This window comes from Motacilla alba, chromosome 9 (genome assembly GCF_015832195.1).
Source record: "Motacilla alba alba isolate MOTALB_02 chromosome 9, Motacilla_alba_V1.0_pri, whole genome shotgun sequence".
NCBI classification, from domain to species: Eukaryota; Metazoa; Chordata; class Aves; order Passeriformes; family Motacillidae; genus Motacilla; species Motacilla alba.
In genome coordinates this window covers 953434-976710 of record NC_052024.1, presented here as the reverse complement: position 1 = coordinate 976710, position 23277 = coordinate 953434, and the positions used below count along the sequence as shown (strand labels likewise).

The 23277-nt window shown below is 39.6% G+C and overlaps 1 protein-coding gene across 6 annotated transcripts in view; it reads right to left on the bottom strand.

Moving 5' to 3' along the window:
• The window catches only part of PIK3CB (phosphatidylinositol-4,5-bisphosphate 3-kinase catalytic subunit beta), an 88480-nt gene that overhangs the window by 14755 nt on the left and 50448 nt on the right, over window positions 1-23277 (bottom strand). For all 6 annotated transcript variants that reach the window (XM_038145418.1, XM_038145414.1, XM_038145417.1 and 3 more), the window contains 13 exons: window positions 22194-22379; window positions 20931-21156; window positions 18082-18305; window positions 15228-15410; window positions 14805-14975; window positions 14258-14335; window positions 11438-11689; window positions 11023-11119; window positions 10110-10240; window positions 7138-7191; window positions 6235-6423; window positions 1438-1559; window positions 396-539 (listed from right to left, as the gene is read on the bottom strand). In XM_038145418.1, the coding sequence (XP_038001346.1) occupies window positions 396-539; window positions 1438-1559; window positions 6235-6423; window positions 7138-7191; window positions 10110-10240; window positions 11023-11119; window positions 11438-11689; window positions 14258-14335; window positions 14805-14975; window positions 15228-15410; window positions 18082-18305; window positions 20931-21156; window positions 22194-22346 (2024 nt within the window). In that variant the 5' untranslated portion in view covers window positions 22347-22379. The remainder of the gene's footprint in view (window positions 1-395; window positions 540-1437; window positions 1560-6234; window positions 6424-7137; window positions 7192-10109; window positions 10241-11022; window positions 11120-11437; window positions 11690-14257; window positions 14336-14804; window positions 14976-15227; window positions 15411-18081; window positions 18306-20930; window positions 21157-22193; window positions 22380-23277) is intronic.

Below are 23277 nucleotides of genomic sequence, written 5' to 3'. Positions count from 1 at the left end.
CCATTCTGCAAGGCTTTTGCCATTCATGAAACTGCTCATCAAAAGCAGCAAGAATACACAGAACAGCTTTTACTTTCTGTTAGACTTGCAACAATAATAATTTTTCCCAACTGTGAGGTACAAATATTGTGCTTTTACTGCACCCACAGCCAAAACAAACACCAGGTATTTACAAACCTAACCCATCAGGTAGTCAGAGCTGAATGCAGTTTGGAATACTTTCAGACCACTCTAATTTATTTTTAATGAGAGGTCTGATCCATAGATGCCAAATATAAATAAATGGAGTTGTGGGCACCATGATAATGACTCATTTAGAAAAATCCTCAAGAAATCATATCTGAAAGCCCAATCAGGCTCAATAGTTTCAGAAAGGTGAAAGGAAAATCTCCTACCTCAGGTGCCAGAACAACATCTGTCCTATTCTCCGATTGCCAAGCGCTCTTTCCAGGAGAAACCTGGAGAGTGCACAATCCAGAAAAGGCTCATACTTCAGGACTTGCACAAGTTGGAGAAGATACTGAGAGAGCTCTTCATCACTAGAATGAGGCATATAAAAGCAGTTAGTAAGAGAATAGCTAGATTAGTGGTATTTCAGAAATTCAGGGGCATATGACAAACCCAAGAGTCACAGGATTTGATTCAATACCAAAATTGAAGTGTGAAGTGTCTCCCTACTTTTCCATCACACAGAGAAGGACAACACACAGCTTAGTGCAACTTCCAGATGGAAGTAATTCCAGATGCATTCTTAGGATAGAATTCTAAGCAGCCAAATTCCTTGTTTGGATTTGAAAGAAGTCAAAATAATTTATTTTTTTTACCCTAAATGTCTATCCTTGACCATTAAAAATTAATCACTAAACTATTCACCACAGAGAATTCAGAATTCAAGGACAGGAAATGTGCAGTAATGATAATGTTAAACAAGTCCTGCCCTAGGTTACAGAGGAGAGCAAATGAAATGCAATAAGGGAAGAACTGCAGAGAATAAAGAACTCTGTGAATCAAAACCAAATCAGTAATTCTCTGATTATTTATTGCATGTTGCAGCTCACATTCCTATTAACGGTACAGCAGCGTGGAGATGGCTGGGTGCCAGGTGTTACAGTACTTGACTCCAGGAATATTTCTCCATTTGTTATTAAAACTCTGAGTTTCTCACTCCCCTTGCCCAAGAAAGGGATGAATACCCAGTCCTCTCTGGGACAAAGGTGCACTGGTGTTCTCTTGCAACATGGAAAATAATCATGATTTCCTACAAGGTGCCAGAATAAGGTGGTTTTATTTAGCCGCCAGTGAGCCTACCCAGAAATCAGACTGCTTTATTTGGCCACCTATTCATGGCAGGCAGTGTGTTCAGCTCTTTCCTCTTGGGGTTCTTTTGTCCCGTGAGCAAAAAGAATGAAGTTTGGTACCCCAGAAACCCTCACCTACCTCATCTGCCTCAAACACCCCACTGCATATTCCCTGACGTACTGGTCGGGGTAGTTGAAATCCAGCAGCTCCAAAGCCTCCCTGGGCAGCAGCTTGGGCCAGATCTGCAGGAGGGCCTGGAGCTGTTCCAAAAAAAAGGTGACAGGTAAGGACACAGGTGGGTCTCACTGCTCATAAAGGCACTCAAATGAACAGAAGATGGTGACCAGCTGCCATGGGATGGGGGGGGTGTGTAAAAAGGAGAGAAATAATTTGGGGTAACTGGGCCCACTTCTGATAATGTTTCTCACTCCTTAAAATGATGCAGATTATTTTTAGTCTGAAAAATCCACTTCTTCACATGTAGACACAATGCACAGTAAGCAAAAATTAGGCAACACCAGATATGTATGGTTTGAAAACAGACATTCAGTAAAAATAAGATGTTTTGTAAGTGCTCTCATAAATATATAACCATTTTGCTAACAGTGAAAGTTTTCTACTAAGGATTAAAAAAAAAGGGTTTTGTTCAGAGAGAGTTTTCTTTACCAAAAATATTTGACGGCCTCAACTGATGGAGCCTTTTTGAACATTCACTGTGAATATTAATGAGCTTAAATTGGAAAAAAGAAAAAAAGAAAGAGTCAGGTTAAATATTAAAACAAATAAAGAATCTCTAGACTGATGCAATAATGTGCTGGAAAAAAAATTACAGAATACAGGGATGCATAACCTTGGACTACCAAAAAGAACAACATTTAGAGGCCTCACAAAATAAACTGATTTTATTGCACTGTTATGAAGCTCACAGCTACCTGCTGAGAGCAATTTGTATGGAGTTGTATCACTGAAACAGTGCACTATAGATACAAATAAACACTTTAATACACATCAATATAAATGCATATTAGTATAAATTCAGTGTATGAACAGCATAAGATGTTTCTTTCTGTAGGAACAAGTCATGATAATAATACCATTCCCTACAAATTAGATAACACAGGTTATTTCATATTTCAATAGCAACTTCTAAAAGCCGAATAATTAAGATCTTGTTTTTCTCCTGATTTCATAATGACTTTACAGCAGTGAAAAACTTTTATTTCTGCTCTGTCACCCACCAAGTCCTGCTTCCAGTTCCAGCAGGACAAACACGAGTTCACATTCTCAGCCCACATTTAACAGGCTGGTTCATAACACCATTTCCACACCTCGGGGGCAGATTCTCAACTGAGTCATCATTTTTGTGAAATCCAGAAGGTAAGAAATGGGCATGAATCACATCACAAAGCCAGGGCTGTGCTGAAACTCCACAAGTGGAGGAAAGGATCAGATAAGCCACGGGCAAATACAGGTATGGACACACGATGTAAAGTAAAACTAAAGCTGTTTTAAACAGAGATGTCACGTTCCCACAGAAAATACACTCAAAAATACACTCAAGAATCTACTGACCAGCAAGGATCAGTGATGCCAGTCCTGACTGCAGCCACCAACATTTCCATAGCAGGAGCACTGGCACTGAAACTCTGCAGGCAATGCTAACCCTGAGCACATATTGAATGCACAAGGCAGACACTGAAAATGCAAACAGCAGCTCTGCTTGTCAGACAGTCACAGACTCCAAAACAAAACTATCAGAATTTCTACACACTCTACTGTAAATCAGGCGCAGAACCAGCAAAAAAATAGAGATATTTTGTTAATACTGAATGATTGAAATGGAGAAACTGAAATATCTGAAAAGATGAGCTCTCGTGGCCCCGCATGCCTCATACATCAGGCAGTGAAAGTCATGGTCCACAGCATGTACATTTACTGGGAAGAAGATTTGAAAATACAGAGCTCCTCCCTTTGCTGAAATCATTGCACAGGTGGTTACAATGAGAATGAACAATGTGTATTTCAGAGAAAACTTGAATTTGGCCTTGGTGTATCAATATTTTCTTCTGTAAAGAAATAACCACAATTTCTTCCCTAAGAAGACTGTATGAGACAATACAATTAAGCACAGGCCAGTATTTTTAATCCAATTATTTCCAGTATTTCAGTCGTCCTTTGTCTACATCTCATTAATGATGGCGTCACTTCACTGGAGGCAAGTGGATTTTTAAAAAAAATTTCTTTAATTTGTTTGTTTGTTTGTTTTAATTCTGCTTTGAGAATAAATACCACCTGAGAATCCTCATAACAAGTTCTGCCACCCTGCTACTCTGCTGAGCAGGAAGGTTATGGCAGCAGGAAGGGCAATTCCTTCAGTGCAACCATTCTGCTAAAATCCTGCAGATCCAACGAGGGCTTGGCAAATAATGGTAAATAATTAATAGTAAATAAACCAGGAAAGCTGATTGAATCCACTGGACATCACTTCAGGGACCACTGAACTAATAGATTAAAGATAGTCTACAATCAAATACGAGAGAGTCCATTTCTAAAAGAGCCTTACTATTTTTAAGCTGCATTAATAAAAACAGGAATATAGTTATTAAGTCCATTTGCTTACAAACAGCTGGTGTTTGATGGCTTTTTCTTATAAACAGCTGAGGTTTGCTTGCTTCTTTGAGTTTTGTTGCTTTGTTGTATTGTGTTAGGGGTTTCTTGAAGTGTCAAAACTTACCGAAATACATCTAAAAATGGGCATTAAAACAACTTTTGGTACAACAGCGTGCACATTGTAGCAGTCAACTACAGCTAGTACAGCAAGTATTTAATTTTAATGGGAAGTAAATTATAAATGCTGTCATTTTGAAATTCCTAAAATTAATGAGGCTGTCTTGCCTTAACTGAAAAGGTAAATCATTAGGAGTACTAACATGTCTGTGTACTACAGAAATATTCAGCATGTTTAAGGTAAGATCTCATTTTTCAGAGAGACTCTTCATGCTGCCAAAACCAATATTATGATATAAACTGCACTATTGTCTATAGATAAGCAAACATAAATACTATATTCCTTCCAGAAAGTACACAGTAACAGGACAACAACATATTTTCAGCCATCTGTTTAAATAAAAAGTTTTATGCAAACATAATATTTAAGGTTTCCAAGTGTAAAGGACTTTGAGCTGTCAGCTAATATCCATACTCCAAGTAAGTTTTCAAAACTGCCACCAAGGGCCATCTTTTAAAGCCCCAGCACTCAGAATGCCTTTTCCTTCACATATTTTAAGGTGCAAACAAGTGCCTACTTGTATTTCTACAATTTTGATTTCCAGGTAACTTTTAATAATGAACAATAAATTCAGAAGTAATGGAACTACTAAGGAATGGGACTCTTGCACACGAAAGAACACAAGTGAACAAGGAATGTGTGGGTGCTCCATTTTGTTAGTGCAGTGTTCATGGCACAGACAAGGAGCTGGGATGAAATTCCATTTATTTTCAGAAGTTCACAGAACTTACACATCTAGCTGGGAGGAAGGATGCAGCAGAAAATGAACTCTCTGCTGGAGCACACTAAGAACCTGACCGGATAATCACAAAAATCTTATAATGGATAGACAGAAGATGGGTTTTCATGGAGTGGCTGCCTTTTCTTCCAAGAACACATACATTGTAACAGGTGAAGGTCAGAATACTAAGGGGCAACAGAGTTTTCTACCATCAGTCATAATTCTTAACAGCAAATGCTTTTTAGCTCTAAGTTTATAAAAATAAAAAAAAAGGCAGTTGAAAAAATTTTAAATGAGACTTGGGGAAAGACATGAACATTATTTCAGTGCAGTGGTCTGCAAGAAGGTCAGCATCATTTATATCTGAATTCTGTCAGGAAGACCAGAACAACACCTGTGCTTGGTAAGTTGGGCCAGACTTTTTAGTTTGGCCCAAACTTCACTGTACATAATCTGACTAAAACATTTCAATTCCGATCCAAAAACCTGTTACTTTATCACTTTTAAAACCAGTCTACCAAGCAGGGATGGTCTTACTATGAGCTCATATGATTTTTCCCATATTAAAGTTCAACCTATTCTCAAAAAGTGCCCCAACAGTTGGATTCTGTTTGGGTAAATACAGCAAAAGGCAGCAACATCAACTTCTTTACAGTGTAGTGAAATAACCTTGCACATCTGTGCAGCAAACAAATGAACCAATTTTACTGAAATTGCACCTTGTATCACAGCACCAGCTTCACGCCCTTAAAGGTTATTTTCAAGAGACTATTTGGTCAAAGAGACGGGATGAGAATGATGTGTTTTGTAGCACTGGTGGGTCTCACATCTGTTTGAAAAGCCATCTGTCTGCCTTGGGGAGTTTTAATTACCCAGTCTGAGATCTGGATTTTATAGTATTTGAGCAGCTTAACAACTTTCACAAGAAGTTTTATTTCAGATCTTGATTTACAAAGTTGTTTTTTTTTTTAATAGCCTTATAAAAAACATTCTTGCTGTGAGGGTGGTCAAGCACTGGACTTGTTTTGCCCACAGCCTGTGGAGTCTCCACTGGTGGAGGTACTCCCAACTCCAGCCCAGCTCAGGCTGACTGTGCTGGAGCACGGGGCTGCACTGGATGAGTCTGGGAAATTCTTGCTTTTAGCATAAAATTTGAGCACAAGGTTTTAACATCAGCTTGTATAAACATCCACTGTGCTTTTCTTGTCATTCAGAGGACCCCTGAAATGCATTTTGGTTTTGGTTTATGGGGATTTTTTTGAGAGAAAAAGTTCTTCTTTACATGTCCAGGCTGCAGAAGTTAGACACTGAGCTCCAGCTTGCACAACAGCACCATTTCAAACTGGCTACACTTGGCATAGAAATCCTATTTTCTGATGATTTAATTGAAGCTTTTCCCCCCCACCATCGTTGTCTTTTCCCTTACCTGAGCAACATCTTCAAGTTTGTTCCACTTTAAAGAGAGCAGCAGTTTTGGCAACGATTGTGGGAAATTTTCACGACAGTCATATCGCAAAGTCCAAATGAGATCCATTTCATTTTCACAAAGCTGAGATAAAGGATCTCTTTCCATTATATCTTTTAGCACAACATAAAACTTCTTACCACCTCGACCCTAGGAAATGAGACGTGTATAATGTGATAAATTCAGTATGAGTCTGGTATGGTACCTCAAATACCAGCAATCCTACAGCAGAAAGAACATCAGATAAAAACTCATGAAACACAGGGAGATTACCACTGTGCCTTACTTTCAGATTTTTTACTGTAGACACTGTAAGTAACAGATTCCAAATGCAGCATGCAGAACTTTCTGAAAAAATAACTCAACTTTAGAGTTAAGGACACTAGATGGCAATATTTCTGTTTTCCAACTCCAACACGGAGCACTCTCCTTTAGGATGCATATACTTTCTTCTTCTATTTTTCAAATGAGCAAATTTAGGTACATATATAATAATTTCCCTCATTAGTAATAAAAAAAATACTTTTGCAACAATCAAAGGAAAACACATTTGCCAAGTAGACAGACATTTATTTTAGTCTTCTAGTCCTAAATTGTTTTTCAGCTCTAATGTAAATCTTAGCTGTCTTCCAAATCCAGAGTATGTAAAGCTTTTTGACAAAATATAGACAATTCCAAAATATATTGGGAAATACAGATATGTATCTGAAGTTTAAACCAGTTCAAAGTGAATTATATAAGAAAACAGAGCCAGAAGAATTGCTATTTGAGCAGTTGACTAATTTATTTCTAGACTGATGCAGAAGATAAGAACAAAATAAACCCAGAAAATAAATTTTAAAATAGTCTTTAGATGATGCTCACCGCCATTGCAGCATTGTCACTGTTTCTTGCAATCTCAGCTGCCTTTTCAAGTATCTGCAAGAAGTTGGTTTTAAATACATTAGCTTTAACCCCAAATCTGATCACATTGCTAGAACAAGCATTACAGAAACGAAGCAGATAAGGAAATGTTGCTATCTTTTAGGTAGTTTTGTATATCCAGTGGTGTAACATGGACTTGTGTGGAGTGTCCCTTTTCTCACCTGCAGGACTAGGGAGATCAGGAACAGCAGTGCTTATGATGACCTCCATTATTTCCTTTTTCATCACTCCTGGGCTAAATTAAACAGCCTTCCTGATGACATCTGGCTTTCTGTTTCTGCATTTCCTCCTTTTTTTTTACCACAGCAAATCAGTTCCTCAACTCTAAGCTATCCTTTGCTTTCTCACCTCTACTTGTGTGGTTTCCAAGGGCACTGTTTCCATGCCCATGGATCCATGCTTCTAGCCCTCAATCCCAGTAAGAATCCACAAGCCCAGTCCTTTCACCATGCTCTCAGACTGCCCATACGATCTCAGTCAGTGTGTCCATGCACTTCTCTAGATCTTGGATCTCCTCTCCTTTTTTTCCTTTTGAACATTTCACTTGGTTTTTGAAGTTCACGCAATAACCCACAGAATGGAGCATTAAGTCTAGAAACAAATGCAGTTCTTCAAAGCACATTCTGCACATTACAGCAACCAAGCCAGGTGTTACAATGCTAAATTGGCCAGATTTGTCTGTCTACAGCTGTCAGATGCTGCTGCTTCGAGGAACAATTAATGAAATAAAATCTCAATAAAGAAAAAAGTCCAAGGAAATCCAGCATCTCATTTCCCTGAGAGCTCTGCCTCTCCTGTCACCCAGGAATACAACAGCACCCCAGCTGCTCTGGGAGTCACAGGTCCATCAAGATTTGTGTTGTCTTTACTCAGACAACATAAGAAACAACAAAAGACTGCAATAATCAGAGCATAAATACCCAGCAGCTAAAATCCCTAGAAAGGCATCCTAACTTGTTTTATTTGTTTTCTCTGTATGAAACTCTCATTAATATCATGTATTACATCTGCTACTTGGCTACAAAGCTTATTTACATACTGTGTGTGAAAACATGCATAAACAAAACCACAGTGTCCTAATTCTATGTTTGATTCTCACCCCCCCCCCCCCCAACTTTGCAGAGTTACTCTGTTTGCAAATAAACTTTCCAAGTCTTTGCAAGCCCAGCTTTGCTCGCCTGAACCCTGAGCCCCATGATGTGCCTGCAGCACTGGCCACGGACCAGCCCCACACATGGCTCTTGTCTCAGACAAGTTTCTTATCCCTGCTCCAGGCTCTTCTGCTCCCTCAGCCCCAAAAAGCTCCTCGCTGTGCAAGCAGGTTGATGATATGATTGAAAAGATTCATCTATTTTTGCACATTATGTTTCTCAGAACACAAATCTGGCATCTCATTCTCTGTTTTCTTGGCAGAAACCAGCAACAACATAGGGAAAATGAGAAGCAGCCACAGAGCAAGCAAGTCTCAGCTGGAGCATTGTGAGAGACAGATCCTCAGCTGATGTAATTCCAGCAGCTGCAACATCACTCCTCATTCAACAGAACCTTCACCAAGAGAATCTTTAGGAGATTGAGTTGAATGAAGCTGAAAGTTAGAAGGGATGAAGACCATTGGACCCTACCTTAATGTCACTACACTCTCTGTGTCACTCAGTAAAATCTATTGGCTGCATTCACGCAGGGTTTTACCTTCCTGAGAACTTGGTATTGCAGGGACAAAGAAAAGAAACACCAGAGCCAGAACAAATATGTGATTACTAAAGAGACACACTTTTACTTCGTCTGTCTAATATGTACATTAATTTTTGTCTTTAAAAATTAAATGCCCATAAGTGTAATGAGCAAAAAAATTAAAGCAATACCAAAACTGGATAAAATATGTCGACTGTGAAGCATTAACTGGTCAGCCATAAAAATACAGCAATTGGTCAGTACTGGTTTAGCTCTTACTGCATTTCCAATGCTGTTTGAATAAGAGAAAAAGTACTGTGATGACAAGGAAGGGGAAACACTATTAACCCAAACTGAAACAAAAGAAACATTATCTTGTTATTTGATTTCATTTTTATGAACCTTAAATCCCAAATCTGCCTTTGAACAAGATGATAGAACTTGGTAATTTCAGTCTTTTTGTTCATGCCTCCCAAAGGTGCAAAATCCTCCAAAAAGAAAAAGAAGCAATTTCTCTAGGTTGTTATTGACTATCCCCAAACCAAAAGTCAGACTAATGTGTACATGAGTTAAGCCTGACTTTTACAATGTATTATTAGCAGTCCATGTTAAGACTTATTTCATTACTTGTTTCCCGGACTCAGCTTTTTTTGCTAGTTTCTAAGTAACTTTCCATCTATCCTTCACACTACAGAAACAACCACGTGTATTCCAAATATACACCTCCTTTCTAGACAGATTCTCATCTTCATCTGTAGAAAACTGCAGGGCCACTTCAGTGGATTTAGTCCAAGAGCAGACCTTCAGAAATCCCTTTGCACACACTGTTAAGAGTCCATTTATCCTTTAAAGGACTTGAGCTCACGGGGCAGTGTCCCAAAGAGTGGCTAACACACATTTGTACCAAGAGAGAACAGATCTTTATAGATCACAGGCAAGAACAGTTTGAAGGTTTCCAGAACAGCAGATAAATTTAGCTTTTTGTAAAACCATTCATACGGGAAACTGACTTGCCTTTGACCTTCAAAAGACCATGTACAGACCACTTTTGAAAGTGTACATCTTCAAAATAGACCCTGAAGTCAAGCACTGCTACCCATGCAGTGCAAGTTTAACAAACTGCAGTACAGTGACTAAAGGCAGGAGAAGGGGAATTCACTGGAAAAGGCAGCGTTGAAAGGAAAGAAAAACCAGCTATTTCCACATCAGCATTCATGACTGCTCTTTAGGTCATCTCTTACCTTATCAAAGGGAGGGTAATTAACAGGCTGTTTTGAATATTCCTGAAATCTAATGTGCAAAGCTGTTGCATTTTCAGTGTAAGGGTTGGTCTGGACGGTTCCCATGGGATTCAACATTTCTTCAAGTTCATCTGAAACACAGAACAGTTAATATTACAGGCCAGCATGCAGTAAGAAATCGCTTCCTTATAAAATGGACAGAGCACGTCTTGCTGCACAGCACTTTTAGTGCAATGCTCTGTGTTTCCAGCATAAACTGCCTCCTGCATTCCCAAATGTTGGATTATCACCCCATGAGAAACTCACTTCCTTAAGGAAACATAATAGTCCAGGGAAGCTGAGCTATCCCTACACTGAAACAAATCCCAGCGAGATCTGCAAAGCAGAACACACCCTCTGGACCAAATAGAGAGCAGAGCTTCAGGCCAGCCAGGCTGGGACAGCATTCCTCAGGATGGGATCAGAGTGACAGGAGGCTCCAGACACTCCCACTAATTGATCTCAGTATCAGGGAACAAGACAAAATTCCAATTCACAATTTTTGCTGATGCAAATATTATCACTTACATTATAACTGATCTATTCAATTTGGGGTGCGAGGCACAGGGACCAAATGAAACCTAAACTGTGCCTTAAAAGCAAGTAAGACCAGATATAAACATGCATCTATTTTATGTGGTTTTCCTTCCATAACAGATGAAACTTTTAGAACACTACTTCTTGCTCTTCCTCTTTCCTGCTAAACAATACTTTCAGCAAAGAGATCAAAATGTTGTGTATATATAACCACATAAAAATTACAAGTATAAAGAGATTATTGCAAGAGAACTGAGCATGCATACAGTAAACGTTCTGCTATTGGATCCCACTCTCTCCCACATCCAAAGTCCAAATCTGAAAAGCTGAGGTTTACCAGGAAATGATGACCAGCTGTGCAGTACCAGTTCTCCATTCCTCAAGTGTCCTTTATAATCAAACACCATGGTATTTACCCAGGCTACAGGGTAATGCTGCCAAAGGAAAGAATTGGGATATGGAAATGAAGATGCCAGCAAATGTTACTACACAAAACCCACTGCAAATACATAAAATTGAGAGGGTGGCTTGGAGATTTTTTTCAAATGGTAATACCTTTCAAAAAAGAAATTAATCACTGAGAAGTATCAAAAGTTTTCATACCAAGATGTGCAATTCTTAATACATACACTGCCTTTAATATATTTTCATTTTGCATTCTTGAGCACTAAAGTGAGGACAGGGAAAGATTTCTGGATGCTCATTTTTATATAATTAGGAGGTCACTCAAGAAAAACAAATGAGATAATTACCACTTTTCCTGCTTTCCTAATGGTTTGGTATTTGGAAGGATTCATTGCCTTGGTGGACTTTTTAGTTTTCATCTTGTCCATGACAGCATAAACAGCAAAGCAGAGCCTTGCCATCCTTGGCAGATCACAGACATTGATTTCAAACTCCAGCACTTCATTCCAAACGTGGTCACTTCTCCCAGATATTTCTGTGCTCACAATTGTTTTACAAAGGAGCTCTGTGCCATGGAAAAGACCAGCCCTAACATGAACCTGCCATAAAGAAATGAGAGATTTTAAGCTTCTCACAGAACCTACAGGATTCTGCATAGAATAATATACAGAACACATACATATTAATTCCATCAAACCAACAACTAAGCACAGTGAAGAATTTAAGACTGATTTTCTGAATACAAATTAAAATCTCCAGGTAAAACCAATTTGTGCTTCTAGATGAGAAATGTTTGGGGTTTTTTTCAGCTTAAGAAAAAACTCACTTTTAATTTAAACTATTTCTAAAAATGTATAGAGGGAACACTGCTGACCCTAACATCAGGAGTCACTTGTAATAATAATAATGTACAAGATTTCCAGATTTGTTCTGTCTTTAGTACCCAGAAACCAACAAAACCAGGTAGCTTGAACAATTAATAAAAGGATAAGGAAAGAAGGACAAAGAAGCTGGAGTTACTGGCACTGAAATTAAACTCATTACGTGTCAATGTTAAGATATTTTTCTGTTCTTTCTTCACTTTTCTGTTGCATTTCTACATTTCTGTTCCATAACATATATACACAGAAAACTGCAGAGTGAAATGTGCCAACTTCTTTCAGGTGGCCTTCCAAAATATCAGTGAGAGAGAGACACAGAGAGAGAAAAACCCACAAATATAATCTTTTGGCTCAACACCAAAAAGAAATCCTAAATGTTAAATGTGTAAAAGTGACCTGATGTTTCAGGTTCCCTCTGCTCCTGAATCAACCTTCCCCACGTTCCCTTTAAGCTCTCATATTATTGCTGAGCACTTCAAGGGAAAGAGAGAGATATTACATTTGATAGTGGCTTTGGGTAAAAAAATAATTCACCTCTCTAATTCTATGACTGCTGACCCTGTTAGTGTAAGGGATTGAATCCCAATTTTTTTCTTTTCATTCTGACATGCCCCTTTTATGAATGAAAGGTGTGTACTGATGGGGTGGCCAAACACCAAGAGAAAAGAAAAGCAATTTTCAATGTCATGTATTTGGAAAACAGGGTGTTGGACTGCTGGGTGGGTGAGATCACTTGTGCCCTAGGTGGATGTCCCCAGCCCAGCTCACACTGGGGCAGTGCTACCCAGCTGACAAATGTTTTGTTCCCCTCTACAAACACTGCATTTGTGAACCTTGGTGGTGGGTTCAGCAGAAATGGATGAATATTGGCTTATCCACAGCACAGTGGGGCTAAAAGAACAATGGCAGTGAATTAAACAGCCTTAGAATCAGGACTGGAAAACAAATACGTTCTCAATAGTGACAATTTTGTAACACAGTAGACAGACAAGGCAGGGAAACATGCACAGGCTTGCAGGGTCACTGCATTAATTCTTGTCCTAGGTTACCCACAGGACTTGTAATTTTTCAAGACTGAAAAGCATTCTAAATACTAAATAACATTTAGATGGTGCCCACAGGTGCCAGTATGAAAGAACTGCCCATTTTTCCTGTTTCTTCTCAAGCTTAGAAAATACTTTGATTGTTTTTCCCCTAAAAGCATACTGAAATTAACCAAAAGTCACTTTTCTAAGCATGAAAAAACCCACCCTAGAAACTCCTGATAGCTATGTTCCTTCCAGAATCCACCAGCTCTTTTATATTTCCTTTTAAAAACTTCAGGGTCTACAGAACAGGGTTCAGAAGATATTGGAACTAGCTAAAAAATGGTTTAGACAGAAAAGAGGGAAACATCTGGTTTTGTAGCCATCAGTTTCCACAATCACAGTGTCTCAGGTATTAAAATGTAACTATGGCTCATTTATCTGTAACGTAGAACTTCGTTTTGGTGTTGACCAAAATGCAGGATTGCTAATTTACAAGGAGGTTGTAACAACAGTTTTGAAAGAAAAAAATGCACCAAGTATCCCGAATCTAACATGACAACAGCAAACATCAATGGTTATCCAGGTATCTTCCTTATCTACAGGACTGGCTACACAATTTACTGACTTCTGAACAAAATAAAGGAGTTTAATGTAGTTCTACCTCACAGGCAAGTGTTTTGTAAGGCATTAAATAGTTGTGCAATAAATTCCCACGTGTTAACAACTTGTGGTCTGTACAGCAGTCAGTAGCCCAGTCATGTATATTTTTACAGGAAATGATACTCCAGCTTTCTTTCTTTGTGTTCCTCATGTGTAGAAAATAAAAGACAGATTGTATAGAAGCACACAGTCCAAGTTTAGACATGCAGAATACATTCAGGACTACAAAAATACCATGCTGCACATTAAAACATTTAATATTTAATTTACTTGTGTAAGGTGTTTATGACAATCTATTTAAAATGAGCTCATTTCACACCACTATCAGCACTTTAGAGAAACCATGTTTTTAAAAAAATCAAATACCAATGAACACTTATGTCAAACTGCCACAATGACTGCAATGTTCCAATGCACATATCCAACTTCAGGCAATAAAGGAATATTTTAGCAATAAAGCCAGATTTTGACCAATGCTACCAGTGCATTTAGGAATAATTAAAAATGCTGAAATCCGTATGATTTTGAGCTCACTTAGCATTGAAAATCATTAAAACAATGAACAGAATGTCTTCTGATACCAGACACTGTTACTTACTTTGGCATTTTCTTCTGTGTTTAGTTTATTGCCCTTTAATAGAATAATCTTGAAAGGGTTGGAAATATCCCACACACTCTGAGAAGAGAAACAAAGACACAAGTTCACTCTTCACCACTTTAACATTGAGATCTATTTTGTAAGCCAAGAATTTTTAAGCAAAAATATCAAATACAAAAGAAAAAAAGTGCAGTTAAAAATACAAATTTGAAATCTTCAAAGATAAATTGGTCATCATAGCTAGAAGAGGAGACAAAGTGAAAACTCAGCTGAAGAGAGCTGGGGGTGAGAACATACATCATGCACTACATCCTGACAATTCAGAATTTATTGTTCATTCTGAGTAACTCCAGAGTGTGTAACAGAGCAAAGACCTGTCCACATTTATGTTTCTGAGGTAAATCTCCCAAGCAAGAGGAGGCTCTGAGTTGACCCAGGTGACCTACACTGGAGCACAGCAGTCACAGCACAAACCCCAGGCACTGTGATTTCTATGCCACGAGTCACTGCTCCCTTTGGGTATCAGACATTATCCCCACAAACTCACAGTAGTTGCTCTTGTTTTTTTTGGTGGCAGAGGAAGAGGAAGGTTGGAGGATTTTCGGTTTATGGCAGCTTCTATGGCAATCATCTCCTGCTCACACATCTTCTTTATGGTGCAGCACTCCACCAGGGTCAGCTGGGGAAGGGTCCTGCTCATCACACAGTTGCGGATGTACTGAAAGCCCAGTGAAAGCAGCTGTTAGCAGCCAGCAGACTATTCCTACAGCAACTTCCAAACCACAGAAACAAAGAATTCCTTCCAGAAGTACTAAGGGAATGGTGCTCGTGTGTTTTACAACTGCAGAAGGCTGCAGACATGAGGAGGGGGATGTTGCTGTTCAGTAATGGGTTAGGAGGGATGAGAGGAAGCACCTTTGGCCAAGGCAGCAGGGAATTGTTACATCAAGTTCCAAAAAACTCTGTGTACCTGGAACTGAATTAATGGGTGGTCACCAAAGACATATTCCAGCCTTCCACTAACTTGCAGCACATAATCAGCAGGATCAACCTCCTCATCTTCTTTTCCATGGATAGTCAAACGTTTTCGGATTGCCAGCTCATTCAGCTTGATGGGATTCATGTTAGGAGACACCTGGAAACTAAATACATCCTAACAAAACACAAGCAGGAATAACGAAGGTCAAACTTGTCTTAGGCAGACACACAAGGCTAAAATTGTAGCACAAATAATACAACAGGTAGAAATAATAACTGTTAAATCCAGGCTATTTTAACAGTTAGAGTCTGTATGTTTAGGGCAATCAAAATCACACACACCCTAAAAGCTGTAAGAGGTTAATTCCCAAAGTTTTATATTATCAGAAGTACTTTTAAAAACATAGGCCTTTATTTGATTTAGCAGTGATTTAAAGACTGCTAGAGCAATGTATTGATCTAGAAGGTTGTATTTTGGCATGTTGAATGAGGGAGACAATAAGTCATGATGCATCTCAAAGTATTTAGCAGTACTAGATGTGTTAATTTTTCATCTTTCTGGCAAGTTATCCTCTTTCTAAGTATCACTGAAGTCAGAAGAAAAAGCTTCAAGTAAGAAAGTAGAAGAAACTGTGAATGTAACATGTAGAAAACCACCACCACATCAGGAGGAGAGCAGAAAAGAGGAGTAGTGGCCAATACCTGTAGCATTATGAACACAACATGGAAAGACTGCATTTTTTAATAAAGTTTTTAATTAAAACCCCTGGAGGCTATCAACCTATTTCCAAAGTATCTCTAATTTTAATGTGTTCTGAAAAGATAAAGGTAAGAAGGTACTCTCTTTTGTAAATTAAAAAGGAGGTTTAAATTAATTTCAAGCTCCTAAAGTACAAGATCTTCTGTGAAATCTTTCATCTCCATCTACCACATTATGCTTTATACAGGTTTATTTGCAAAGGTTGATTCAGGAGGTACTGCGGTTTTGTTGTTTTATTTTTTTTAAGTTTTTTTTATTTTTTATTTACACACCCAATTCTGAAGATGCAAGTACCCTAAACCCAGTTATTGACAAATGTGCAGTGTTGTCTGCTTAGATTCTTTTGACTTGTGCTTTATTTATGTAGGCTGGTAAGGAGCCAAGCTGCCCCAAGGGAACAAGCAAACTCTGCAGAGTCACAGCAAATTAATTCTGTGTTTTCTCAGTTTCTGCTGGTTCACAACAGCTTCCCCCTTCAGAAAGCTGCCACAGTGTGAAGGCTTTCTCCTCCTGCCGTAACTGCTGGTGGTAGACAGGGAATAACATTTTTTCTTCACAGGAAGCTGGTGCTCTCTGACAGCTGCCTCGCTCCCCAGATGATCTTAACAGACTTGTCATAGAGATGGGGAGCAGTCTCTCCTGCTCCAGAGACAACCATGAAGCCCTTACAGCTCATCCACACCTTCCAGACAAAAACTACTTCAATATTTCCTTCTCTCAATCTTGCAGCTGCAAAAATTGACAGAACAGTTCCCACACCTTCCTCTCTTACTCTCCTGGGATGACTTCAGTGCTCAGTGCGAGCAGTAAAGTCTGGAAGTTTACTGCTCTAAAAAGTAGCTCAGATTTGAACTGTTAATAGCTCTGAAGTTCAGAGCTGGCAGCAGAAGCATTTGAAATATTTGAAATGTCAGCAGCCTAAGCTATTATAGTGGCAGGCAAATACATTCTGCACCAGCAAGAATTTTTGCACTGCTTTTGTCCTGTCAGCATAGGCATATAGATGCAGTATTTAATCAAGGGCTGCAGATAATCTCACTCCTGGACAACACAAATTCTCTGTTAAACTGAAGAGGACTGGAAAATGTTTTGTCTCAAAACACCTATGCATCCAACATCAGCTGGGGTTATTGGTGACCAAATTTAGTTTTTGCCTCTACATTTAGTGTCCCCAGAGGCAGATGTGCATACCACTTTACATCTTTAAAGTTTAAAAGGATAGTGCTAGAAATAATTCAGCTTCGTAAGTAAAATCATCTGAATCATTAGAAAATCAGCTTCTTGCACCTGGGAAAAAATGGACACCAAATGTAGCCTGATGCATTTACACACTTGTAAGATTTTTAAGGTTTCCAATGCTGATCATTCATGGTTATCCAAAACAACAGAGTGCAAAAAAGGGTAATGGGAATACTGGATTCAAGCACAGTCAGAGCAACTGCAACATCATAAAAACTCATGCTAAAACATTTCAGGTTTTCCTGGCAGAAACTAAAGGGAGTTTTATTTTAAAAATTAACTATGGTTTTGCTAGACTTAATGAAAAGCTAACTCTAAGTCTCAATGTTTTGGTTTTCTACGTGCATTTTTAGTAAAGGGAATACTGATTATTCTTTTTTAATTTTTTTAATTATTTCTCAATCTAATTAGCCGATCAACCTCAAAGATGTTCAGTGAGTCACACACAGAAACAAGTGTGTTGAATATGGTGCCTACCAATTACCAACAATCTCTGATGAACTGACCTTAAATCTGAATGTAAGTGAAGCAACACAGGAACAGTTGGCAAAACAGGTCCTGGCAACTTTGAGCTATATTTTACATTTAAACAAATGTGAGGCAATATGGAAGATACAAGTTGTACATTTTGCCTCTAGAAGCTGAACTGTAATTAGACTTTAGAAGTTCACTTCTCAACCATGGGCTCACATCCTCACTTTCTTTCAAGAGGCAAGGATCCTGCTGAAAGCCTTTGCAAACACCATAGTGTAAGTATTCTATTTCATTTATATCCTTGAGCAATCCATGCCAATTCAGACCTGGATCAAGAACAGCTCCTTAAACACGAACAACCATTGATTCCTACCTGGCAGTTATCAAAATGAACAGCCACAACAAGGTTTCCACTGTACAGCTTATCTTGGAAGCTCTCTGGGATAACAGGCTCCTGCTCTGGTGGGTAAGTGTGCTTTAACCAGTCCATCCAGGAGAGACCCACAAGCGACTGAATCTTTTCCTCACTGATTCTCCTCATTTTAGCTCGGAAGTCATTCACTTCAGGATCTTGTAAGGCATCAAACTCATGGAGACCTGAAAGAATTCAAGGAAGCAAAAGGATACAGAGCTGTAAAAATACTGCTCATCCCACTTAAACTGTTTCTGTCTTTAAGGTGACACAGGTGGTTTCCTTCAGACATCCCATACAAAATGGATGCTCAAAGCTGAGCTGGGTTCTACACTGTCCTGTACATCAGAGTTCTTCCAAAGTTACTTGCACAACTCCCAAGCAACCTGGCATGAGTGTTTATTTTAAACAAGAACCAATGTATCTCCTAGGTACCATGAAGCGGAAAATCCAACTTTACCCTGAATTCAAGGTACTTTGGAAAGTTTTAAGTCTCTCCTCACAAGAGCAAATGTGTGCTCACAAAAAGCACAATAAATGCATCATAAAGACCACAGAGCAGAAGTGCTCTCAAGCTATAAGGTTTTTTTAATTGCCCAGAAATATGACATCATCCTTTTAAATTTTGATAAAAAGTCAAAAAAGATAATCCTCTATTCAAGTCAAAATAGCATGACTGAAATTTGTACCAATCCAAGACCAGAAAAGTTCCTTTTCCAAAACATGTAAAGAACAAATACACAGGGCAAGTCTTGCCTGACCAACTTGGTGGCCTTCTGTGCTTGAGTGACATCAGAGGACAAGGGGATGGCTGTGGATGTTGACTTCTGTAAGGCCTTGGACATGGGCCCCATAATGTCCTCGCCTCTAACTTGGAAAGGGATGTGTTTGATGGGCACTGTTCAGTGGGTGTGAAACTGGTCGGACGGGCACATCCAGAGCGTCACGGTCAACAGCTCAGAGTCCCAATGGACACGAGTGACAAGTGGTGTCCCTCAGGGTGTACTGGCACCAGTGTTATTGACACGGACAGAGGGACTGAGGGTACTCTCAGCAGAGCTGCAGATGACAGCAAGCTGAGGGGTGTGGTGACACACCCAAAGGAGGGGATACCTGCCACAACAACCTGGACAAGCTCAAGAAGTGGGCACATGGGAATCTCCCTGAGGTTCAACAAGACCAAATGCAAGGTCCTGCATCTGGGTCACAGCAACCCCCAGGATCAACACAGGCTGGGGGATGAGCAGATGGGGAGCAGCCCTAGCCAGGATTTGGGGGTGCTGGTGGATGAGCTGGACATGACCTGGCCATGAGCACTCAGAGCCCAGAAAGCCAAACGTGTCCTGGGCTGCACTGCAAGCACCGAGAGCAGCTGGGCAGCGGAGGAGACTCTGTCCCTCTCCTCTGCTCCGGTGAGACCCCACCTGCAGTGGGGGCCCCAGCTCTGGGCCCCCTGCACAGGGGGACAGGGACCTGCTGGAGAGACTCCAGAGGAGGCCACAAAGAGGCTCAGAGGGCTGGAGCACCTCTGCAGTGCAGATGGGCTGAGAGAGCCTGGAGACAGGCAAGCTCTGGGGAGTTCTTAAATTAAAAGAGGGTAGATTTAGACTATATGCAAAGAAGAAATTTTTTACAAGGAGGGCGGTGAGACACTGACACCAGTTGCCCAGAGAGGTGGTGGATGCCCCATCCTGGACACAGTCAAGGTCAGACTGGACAGGCTCTGAGCAACCTTGGTGCAGTTGAACATGTCCCTGCCCACAGCAGGGCGGTGGAATGAGATGACCTTTGAAAGGTCCCTTTCAACCCAAACCATCCCATGTTCCTATGATACAATGGAAAGCTGTGACTTTTTGGTACTTCAGGATGTGTAGGGCCTGCAAGTGTCTTTATCTTTACTCGTGACCTTTGAAGGACATTGTCCAAATCACACAAAGCACCCAGCACTTCTGAGAGCAAAGCACTAAGTTTAGAAGCTCAGACAGGAACACCTTTTTTTCCCTGCTAAGGTACAGAATAGGGGCTGCTTAAGGCAGGGTCTCACACAGCTCTGATGAACCAAATATTCAATCACAGAATGTGAATCTCTCCGAATCTGTCTGAATGGTTAAACTGACCAACTGTTCCCATTGTCAGCTCCAACAAATAGGCAGACAGTGTACTGCTGAAATCTAAACAAAACCTGCAGTCTTTATAAGAGACCTAACAATGGCTTATTGTTTTAAAACAAGAGGTATGACCTCATATGACCCTGTCAATCTTGATTGTATAACCAAGCAGAGTAGATTTAAAAGCTGAAAATTCTGAAATAACATCAAGAATAAGTTACTGTGAAACCTTTAAAAATAGCTTCTCATTGTTTGATGAAAATTAGTGTCACAATTGAGAGCAAAACCAAGAATCATTGTTAACCAACTCAGACACCATGTATAATAAAATCATGATAATTTCTAGTTCCTTCTGAGTATCCAGTTTTCTGGTATGTTATTTACGATAACACTGCTCAAGGACGATGTTGTTCTTCACTTAATAATAATATATATTTTCTCCTCATCTACCAAATAAAATTTGTTCCTGATTGATGTAGTAACACAATGCTGAAATGCAATACAGAAAGTAGCTTTAAATAACTTGCATGTGTTCCATGTTGAGTATTTAAATTCTTTCCAATTATATCAGTATTTGTTTGACAAAGGGAAATACTGAATTTTTAACAGTTTTTTCTTTAAATCCACTACTACCTGCCCAATTAAGACCCTCATACACAACAAAGTTTAACCTCATTTTTCAAAAAAATTAAACAGAATTACCTTTGCCTATAAGGACACCTATTTTGGAATCCAACTTTTCTCCTGGATCACAGTTCCTTGTCACCAGTTTAAGGACAGGAAGAAAGGGTCTAACATCACAAAGCCTCCGTGTTTCATCCTCTAATTCTTCATGTACAGCAGTCTGATTCACACATGAGAACATGTAAGAGTCAATCTCCATGAGGAGATGAAAGAGTGGGTAGGAATGTGCCTGCTTCCATAACAGCTGCAATGAAAACAAAGAAATAAATGAAAGAAACCCCAAACCAGAAAACAGGGACATATCTTAAGGCACTGAAGGCAACATTCATTTCTATTTATGTTCCCCAAAAAACAGAAAAGAAACACGTTTGCTAACTTGGTTAAATTTTATCACTGTAAATCATTGTATGTTTACTTTGTCTCACTTCTCGTCTCTATCCTGCGTGATTTCCAGGACAGACCTCTGTAGTTAGCATCAGCATTCCTTTTCTTTGGAAAACAGCTAAACATCAACAGCATATATTCATGGCATGTCAAGTTTCCATGTGCCACAAGCAGCAAGGAAACCATACAGTTTAGTTCAAATCCCTTATTGCTGTCACTTACACATTCGTTTTCAAAATCTTTATCACTTGAAATCACTTGATATTTTAGGAGTAGGTTAGTCTGTGTTGTAATTCATTCACTGGGAAAAGTTCCTGAGGAATCAGGCAATGTCCTCACATGGCCACTGTCTGATCAAAGGTCATTGGATTGTTTTTTAGTGTCTGTGGTCACTTCTTTACATTCTCCCCTTCCCTTTGTTTGGACATTCCATCATGTTTTAAGTGATGCTCCAATTTGTACAAAACCTTTAAGAAGAGGCAGAGGCAGTTTTTAAAGCAATTATCTTTGGTGCCAGTCAACAGAAGCAACAGCCCAATCTGTGACTTCTGCACTAAACATCTAATCAGGGAAATGTTAGGTCAGCAAACAATGGATAGCCAATGTGTTAGAAAGAGGGTCAGAGTAGCAGTACAGCATTAATATAGAGCTATTAGAATAATCTCTGCTGAACTGTAACTATCAGCAGGAAGCCACTTTCCAAACCTTGCCATCTGCCCAGACCCAGTGCTAACCCCCCCCCAGACACACTTCTTCATCAGTCAATCTGCTGGGCTCGTGCCTTCAGTACCTCATTTCTATGCCTGCTAAAATTCATGACTTGATTTGCCAGAGGGCACGTCAAAATCAGAACCAGCCCTCATTCCAAACCCCAGTTAACTGCCCATCTGGTGTTACCTGTTTAATCTGAGATATGGTGGCATCTCGAGGGACGTCCAGGTTGATGTAGATTCCAGTGGGCAACAGGAAGTCCACAGATATTGAGCCATCAGCACCAATCTGTGAATCCACTGCCCAGATGTCAAGGCTGTCTGTCACGGCAGGAGGCATTATGGAATCTCAATAATACCATAACCACATGGCCTTAGGGGAAAAAAAAAAATCTAAAATTCAGTATACTTAACCTTCTATAATTAGACACACATTTTAAAGTCTTTGGAAGGTTTACATAAGCCTGCTTTGTACAGCTCAGCTTACAACTCTGAGGTCTCAAATGCCAGTATTGCAAACACATAAGCATATTTTTACTCATTAATGTTATTTAATATAATAAAAGTATTTGCCTAGCAAAGCACTATTGTTGAGATGTTTATATCATTAAAACTAAGTAATAAGAGAAAAAACTAATTAGAGGTTAGCTGGAACAACGTTAGAAATTCATTTCAAGCTCTCTCTAAAACTTTACCTGTGTAAAACACAACCAAAATAAACTTCATGGATGAAGACTGGCAATATTTCATATGAAAACTCATGACCAGTTTCATTATTTTATTTTCTGCAAACTTCCTCTTAGTTGTCCATGAATGTGGCCAGTGACATTCAACTTGAAAGTCTGTATTAATAGCAGGAAAAATTTCTTTGACTCTACTAGAAAGTGCCATTTTCCTCTGAAGACACTTATCTCAATTTGTTTTCACCCTTAGAGAAGGATCACTGAACTCCACCCACGGTGGGAACTGCATCCCTGCAGGGTAGGAGGAAACCCTGCCCGTGATCTCCTCCAGCTCACTCCTCTGCCTTCCTGCTGCCTGTCCTGCCAGCACATTCCTAGTTCCTCTGGATGCTACCACCACTTCTTCTGACCTTCCCAGCCTTCTTTTGTGATTTCCACTCTCTAAAGCTGAGTTTTCGCCTCAGCCACGGCTCACTGAATCATTTACCTTCCTCCTCATCCAGACAATGCTCCAAAGGGATGGGGAGCATTGGAAAACACTACAATAAAGCACTTTAATAGACAAGTTACCCTGCATCTTTTGAACTC